Raw genomic sequence first — 8,324 nt, forward strand, 5'->3', positions numbered from 1 at the left:
ACGGGGATGGCACGGAGACGAAGGCGAGCTTGGACTCTGCACCTTGTGAGGAAGATAACTCTGTGTGGAAACGAACAGGTGAGTCCTTACCAGCGCCCAATGCAAACGGAAACAAATCACAACTGGAAGGGAAGGGCAAGGACGGGGGGGGGAGGAGGAGAGAGGAGGAGGAACTAAAAGGACGAGGAGGCGGGGCAACAGAGGGGACGGGCGGAGACACAGAGGTGGAGGTCAGGATGATCGACTTCGCCCACGTGTTCCCAAGCGAATGCCACGACCGCGGCTACAGCTACGGCCTCAGACACCTGCTGATGGTGCTGGAGCAGATCCTCTGCGACACCGCATAGAGGTCTCACTCCTCCCCAGATCTCTTTACCTCCTATCAAAGAATCAAAGACGTGAATATAAAAAAACATCATCGTCATCATCTCACCGTCGGGGATGGTTCGTTGTGTGTGTGTGTGTGTGTGTGTGTGTCTGTGTGTCTGTGTTTGTGTGTAAGCGAGGTGGAGACAGTAGAAGCTGACCGTTGTGTGTTCCCTGTGATCAGCAGCACTACATGCACTAATCAATCCATGAAGGCATTGCGACCCGGAACTTAAACGCAACGTCTCCAGATGCAAGATTTACAGATGCTCACACAACTCAATGTGACTTTAGTCCATTTGAAATGCAGCAATAGGGCATTTTTATATCATGGCCAAATATATATATATATATATATATATATATATATATATTTATGTATATTTCTATTCAAATCGCATATCCTTACACCTCAAACTAGAACTAGGCTTTGCAATATCAAAACATATATATCAATATATATATATATATATATATATATATATATATATATATATATATATATATATATAATATATCAATAGGAATTTGTCAGATTTTTTTCTACACCGCTTATACTGTTATAGCTGTTCCCTTTAAATATCTCTGGTTGTATCAGCCTATTGCAGTGCTGCAAATCAATACGCAGCAGTGTAATGGCAATATCCATTTTACATGATTTTTCCATTTATTTATTTAAAGTAGTTAGATTTACTGTTATGCAATTCACTAGAAAAGTCTGAAGCAAATATTGCCAATTGTGTGTATTTGGTTACAGAGAGGTGTACTGTTGGATATGCAGTCAAACTAGAACACTTTTAGACCACTCTTTTATCCTCCTCTTGGATTTGGTTCATATAGGTTAAATAATTCAATGAAAATAAGTATTTCCGTTGGTATCCATTGAACCCAACAACAGAAAAGGCACATGAATGGCCTCTTGAAATGTGGGCAGCGCGTACAACAGGAAGTCTGGAGGCGTTGAGGTTTAAGTCGGGTCGTCATTTTGTGTTTTTGTTTAAACACTGTCTACAGGTATCTAACTCAGGTAAATTTACTGTAAGAAATAAATACTTAATATTACTACTATGACCGTGTCCGCAGGATGATCCTCATGCTGTGTGCTCGTTCAGCTTGATGTGTTGTGTACTCCATGTTTCTCTGATCTCAAGTCATGTTCCTGCCTCTCATGACCTTCCACGTCTTATTAGCTTTTACCATGGCTGTTTTAATCGTTGTACATGTTCAGCTGCCAAACCCCCCCCCCCAACCTCTTCTGAGACCCTGAGCTATGTGCTGTGTTTATTGCAGTTACTTGGTGCCCCCCCCCTCTCTTTCTGCCCTAGTTGTAGGAACGGCATTATATTGTCGTACTCATTTGTTTAAAGAAAAGGTATATCAGAAGATAACACTGCTCATTGGTTGGTCTTTAGTTCCGTTGCTCTGGCGTTACCCATGAGCTTTTCTATGATTGAGTTGTTATAATGTGAGTTATTACTGGGCAACAATAGGAACTACTTCCCTCCCAAGTTCTGGATAGTTTTTCTGTGTTCAAGGGCAAAAGAGAGATGTTATACTGGAAAATACATGATGCTGTGCTTGGTTGTCATGACGATACATACTAGTGTGATAAAACTTCCCTGAGGATTTTAAGATTGTAGATATTTGAAACGTGCTGCTTTAATGCGAGTCGCCTGATAGACTCAGCAGAGGGACAGAATGCTAAAGAGAGAGTCGCCTGATAGACTCAGCAGAGGGACAGAATGCTAAAGAGAGAGTCGCCTGATAGACTCAGCAGAGGGACAGAATGCTAAAGAGAGAGTCGCCTGACAGACTCAGCAGAGGGACAGAATGCTAAAGAGAGAGTCGCCTGACAGACTCAGCAGAGGGACAGAATGCTAAAGAGAGAAGACAGCCAACGAATGCTTTCATGTCATGTTCATTTTATTTGACTTTGATTTGGTTTTGGCTTGGTGCAGATGGGCAGTCATTTTAATGTACTGGTTGTGAGAAGTCAGCACATCCTTTTTACACTAATATCAGTTGAACTGATTTATGTTGCTTTTTTATTTTGTAGGCTTGACTAATATAGTTTTTTAGGCGAATGCACCCTCTGAATCTGCAGATATTCTGTATGTATGTCACAGTTATACTACTATCATGCCAGGTATGTTAAAGGTTAGCAAACGTTCCATTCCCACCCATTGAGCCGTGAATTGATGGAAGCCCAAAGCTGCCTCAGTTGCTACCAATATTTTCTATATTTTCTTGAGAATATGTTTTCATTCAATCATGAGTTCCATTTCTCATAGCTTAGTTTGATTACAAACATTTGATCTCCAGTGTGTTTCTGGAGCTTTCAGCCACGTCTCATCGTCTTCATCAGCAGATTGTGTTTCCTCAATTAAAGGACACACTTATTATAAGCAGCTGTTTCCATTTTCTATATATAAATCTTAAAGCTTAAACTTTATTTTTATTTTTGGCTAAATGAGACAACTAAACGTCATCACGCTGACCGTTAGCCGCTAGCTAAAGCTGCTAGCTAAGGAGGTTAGCTTTTTACTGTTGGAAATTGCATTTGAAAATCCTGAAAGTGGAGATAATATGTGGAGATGATCCTCCTGAACAGAGTTTATTTCTTGTAATTATCCACATTCCTCTTGAACAATCCCATTAGTTTAGTGGAGGAAGCCCATTGCGATGCTAACTGCGCGCCGCTCATCACTGCACCACTCTTTCAGATGTGAAAGTGAGACTGCAGGAGAGATGTTGAATACATGTAGACCCTCACATTAGAGCTGCAGTCACACCTTTAGAGTCCAGCCCTACTTTAACAGGACAGACTTGTAACGGTTTGATTGCCTTAAGACAGTCATCCTGGTGTTTTTATACGGAGTCCCCCTGGTGATATTGGTGAGAAAAATATGAATATGTGGCCACGAGTTAATAATGCGTGGCTTTAGGATAATTTGCTATATATTGTTTTCTCTTCGTGAGCAGTTGCTTTGCCCTGTCTGTTCTCTACACTAACATGGAGCTGATTTAAACTTGACCCCCCCCCCTGCCCTCAGAGGCCTCTCAGCCTCTCTTTGATTTGAACCCATCCACTTGTCTCTTCAGTTTATGTAGCTTGTTATGTGTGTATAGAATGAAAATGCTGATATTTTGTAAATTAATTCCAATCATGATTTTATTCTATACCAAAAGAGACTGTAAACTATTAGAATATCATATTTTCTCTACGGTTTTTTTTCCTTTTATAATAAATTGATGTTTGAAGTAATCAAATCTTTTAAAGGATGTTTACAGGAGATAGAGATTTATTTTAATCACTGCCTTTTTTCTGTTGTCTCCTCCTTGTGTTGAATATGATTTATCTGTATCATTCCGGCAGCTTTGTGAATCTCCTCTGTGTTTAGGCTGTGTCGTCATGGCTAAATAACAAATAACATATCATGCATTTGTGTATACTGGGCATTGTTAATGGAATGAGTTTAATGATAAACTGAATTATAGTGATGATGCAACGTTTGATTTTCTGCAGAAGACTTATCCCAAATCAGCTAACATTTATCTCAGTGTAGGTGGGCACATTAACTAAGGACCACAGCAGGTTTATTATACTTATCATTCATTCCCAAGACTTTTTAAATTTAGACTGATTTAAAAAAGTGTGAATCTCTTAATCATCAGAAAGAAAAGCAAAATCTGCCTGGAGTGTGCCACTAAAGGCTTTTACAGTGTATGTCAAATAATATCAAATGATTAAACACATTTTACAAAACAGTAAAAAACATTTGCATTTGAATCATTTTTGCTTTATTCTGTATTTAAATGTGATAATCGTTTGAATGAAAATTAAATTGTTTATTTTTTACATTCTATCATATTCACTCTCTATTGGCAGTTTTTATTTAATGTTTCGACTATTGAAACTCACTGAGCAGCACGGAGAGCTCTGATTGGCTGGTTGTTCTGAATCTGACCAATCAGAGCTCCTGCTTCTGCCTCATTCATTGTACAGTGATACAAATGAAAAAATGACAGCATGAAGAAAGTATAATGTGGAATATGGTAAGCCGACGAGGTGAACAGAAAACGATTATAATTGAAATATGGAATAAAGAAATGTAATTTTTGGCAATTTTTTATTAGTGTTTTACTCTATTTTATTGAGTCAATTTATCATTAAAATACAAATCAATGTATTGTATTTTTGAATCATATATGATTGATTTGGTTATATATATATATATATATATATATATATAATAAAACCATGTAAAGTTCATTCATTATTTCAGTGGTACAGTCCAGGCTGCCTTCAGGGTACTAGGGGACAGTCATTTGATCAAGAACATGCTATTTTTTCAAACATGCATAAATATGAATATGGTCAAACAGACATTTAGTGACATCTGCCTGAGACATGTCCCATGCTATCTTGTAACCTTTGAAGCCAAACATCTTGCATAATGTGGATGTTTGCAATGTATATCGGAGTTACACTGCTCACCTTCTCCGCCTCAAATTGTTTAAATGCACATTTAGCCATACTGGACAGTGATAGTGATGAGACCGACTTCATGCTCTATGCGTTACTCTGTTTACATCTCAACTGCCACAACTTTTCTTTTTTTTAAACTCCAGGTTGTTAGTGACTTTATTCCTGTTATTTGTATTTGTCTATCATGCACCGCAGACTGATGGAATAGTTTGTGACTTTTCGCTCTCCTGTGAACAAAATGCCAAATCAGTCGCTCTCCATTAAAGAATCGTGAAGCTGGTTTGACGTGTTTTAGATAATTGGCCACAAATAATGTACGTTACTGCCAGCCGATTTCAAAGCACCCTGCACTCTGTACAATCCATACAACTATATTTCATCCACTCTTCTTTTGTCACGATTCCTGTAACTTAATACATTTTCACTTAAATCATGAAGTAATCACTTTCTCAGATCTTAGAGTGAGTTCACTCCAACGGATTCAAGTAGTATAATACGTATTGATGATCGTGCATGGACCAAGCTTACTAGTGTTTACTTTCTGCCTTTTATTGGCTTCAAAATTGCAAAGAAGGTCCTTTTTATCATTTTGAAATGTAAATAGTGGGTGCTGTGATCAGACTTAACAGCAGCTGGTAACAAGAGTGAAAATCAGTCTTCAGAACTGGTGCTTTGAAAAATGGACAGCAGTACTGGACAAATCAGTGAAAATGAAAAAACAGCCATATGCTTCCTTAATGGGGTCCAGTGTGAAAAGAGTGAAGGCAGAGTATGGAAGACGTGTGTCTAGTAGGTAATGCTGCATTTATGTCATATGGGAAGGAACCATATCTGTCTCTACATTTATCAGAGGGTTTGAATTCATCATTTCAAAGCTGAGGTGAACTGCATTTTTTAAATACATATTTTTCCATTAGACATAAATGCAGCATTATCCGAGTGCACACAATCTGTTTCTGATTGGCTGAGCTGCCTCCAACTCTTTTCTTCTGGGCGACGACTTCTGATCCACTTAAGTGTCTTCATGAGGCCTGATGGAGCGTTCAGGTGTAAATGCAGTCAGTAGGTCATTGGGGTGTCGGAGCTGATCAGTGTGAATGATGTGTCATGGTGTCGTTGGACTGCCAGCATTCAAACATAGAACCTGTTATTGGAAGTTAAAGGGACTGACCCTGTAATGGACATGTATCTCTTTAACTCCTTTATTGTGGATATTGGAGTGTTTGAATTTTGATATACTGGGTTTAAAATGTCTTACAAATGAGCCTGAGCAGGAAATCTCATCAGTGTACATAAAGAGAGGAACTCCTGTTGAAGTCCCTCCACAACTACAAACCTGATACTCGTTATTTTTTCAACAATAAAAATATTAATCAAACTGTTTGATGAGGTCTCGTTTCTGGAGTCCCCTTTGTATTCGTGTTTAAAAAACAAAATGTGATTCATCATGTATCTGCATTTTTAATTGTTTTATATTTGCAACAGCAGTCTATTACTCACATGCGACTCTGGGATTACTTTTGGTTAAGTACTTTCAAAATCTAGTTTACTAGATGCCTACTCCATCTTAAATCATCCCACAGGCCTTCACATTCATCTGGTTTCCCTTTGGTGTTTGGAATGCACTGATCTAAACTCGTTGACTGATAAAGTAGCCCAAACTAGAGCAGCTACAAATTCTGCTTATTCATGGTGTTCTCAAAAAATCCTGGAGATCCCCCTGATCACTAACACAACCTGGGTGGCTAAAAGTCTTGAAATGTCATATTTAATCTTAGAAACAATGAATGATATTCAGAATGTCTTCACTTATTATTCCAGTCTTTCTGAAGTTGCAAACCTGTCTGTATTAACATCAGGGGAGAGGGCAGAGAGTGATGAGAGATGTCACTGTGCCATTGCAATTTTGGCTGACTTTATTACTTTTATTTGTATTATTAACTGTTTTAAAGTCTATGAGACTTTATCGATGTCATTCATAAAAGATAAAGAGATATTTTCATTTTCTCGTTTTCCTGAGATACTCCTCATTTTGTGATTACTGTTACGTGATATTTTAAGAAGAAAATGGTAATAATACTTTAGAGCTTTCTACACTCGAATTTGAAATGGGCTGAAATTAGCATTTGTACAGTGTGGTATTAGTAACTGACTGATTGACCACTCTGAGTAGTTCTTGCGCCACAGAATATCATCGTTATTGATATAAAATCATTACCCATATTCGAAAGGAATGTAAGTATTCATTTATGATTTCACATCACGTCCTCCAGATGTTTCATGGTTTTTAATGTTGAGCAGCGAGTGCCTTTCTGTGGTGTGTGTGTGTGTGTGTGTGTGTGTGTGTGTGTGTGTGTGTGTGTGTGTGTGTGTGTGTGTGTGTGTGTGTGTGTGTGTGTGTGTGTGTGTTATATTACCACTGACCACACACACACAAGACAGAGGTGGAGAATTAAAACATTGTATTATTAGTCACAGCCTTTAGACTTTATGACATGCCTGAGTTGAATAATCACAATAGTAATTTATCAAAATACAAAAATAGCATTCATACAATAAAGAATCTATCCTACATGTAGCGTTTGTTCGCAAATGAATGTAAACTGTGCTCATGTAATGACAGCTAAAATACTAAACCAATCATTCTAAAAGAAAAAAAAGTTATCAAAAAGAAAAATCACATCCGAGTCTAACCTGACTCATAGAAATAGAACATTTTTGTGATTGTTGTGGAATGTCTCAGGTAAACATCATATACAAATATATTTAAAAAGAAAAAGGTGCCAACTGCCAAGTTGTTATAGCAATTACTCAGAAATAAACAATCCCTGTTTATAAAACTCTACAGAAACGTATTGTGTAATGGTCCGACCTCACGCCAATACAAGCATGTCATCAGTGCTTGAATTGGAATCAAAAAGGTGCCAGTACTCTAAATCAGCAACTGTTTCAAGTCAATTAATTTATACAGCACAAAAACTACATTTGGCTCAAAGTCATAGTATATCCTATAATGCTGGTGGGTTTGTCTCTTTACTGTATATTTTAGAAAGGCTCACTGTACATAAACAAAATGACTCAGGGTGCATCTGAGATTAGAGGGGGTGCAGTGGAGTGGTAAAGTGCTTTTTTATAAGTGGGGCATGCTCCTCTGGGAAGATTTGTTTTTAAATATTGAAGTTAGATGCATCAATCTGGTGCACTTTGAGAGCAACATGAAGAGATATAGGGATACCTCTCAACATCCATATGAAATAACTGTAAACAGATTTACTTTTTCTTTATGGATATAAAAGAAAGTAAAGCCTGACACTACTGGCGGCTGGTTCACTGACTCCTCGTCCCTGAGTACACCAGGGTTGCCAACTTTGGGTTCCTGGCTGGACTGAGATTTTGATATCATGGGTTTAATTACACATATGCGCACTAAATGACTGCTATTGTGTCAGCAGCGGGACCTTAGCATATA

The 8,324-nt window shown here is 38.0% G+C and overlaps 1 protein-coding gene across 1 annotated transcript in view; it reads left to right on the plus strand.

Moving 5' to 3' along the window:
* The window catches only part of ipmkb (inositol polyphosphate multikinase b), a gene marked incomplete in the record, with an annotated part of 27,558 nt that extends 21,325 nt beyond the window's left edge, over positions 1–6,233 (plus strand). Inside the window, 1 exon segment of the mRNA XM_034237165.1 lies at positions 1–6,233. Coding sequence (XP_034093056.1) covers positions 1–347 — 347 coding nt within the window.
* Positions 6,234–8,324: the final 2,091 nt, after the last annotated feature.

The sequence above is a fragment of the Gymnodraco acuticeps genome, unplaced genomic scaffold, assembly GCF_902827175.1.
Source record: "Gymnodraco acuticeps unplaced genomic scaffold, fGymAcu1.1, whole genome shotgun sequence".
NCBI lineage: Eukaryota > Metazoa > Chordata > Actinopteri > Perciformes > Bathydraconidae > Gymnodraco > Gymnodraco acuticeps.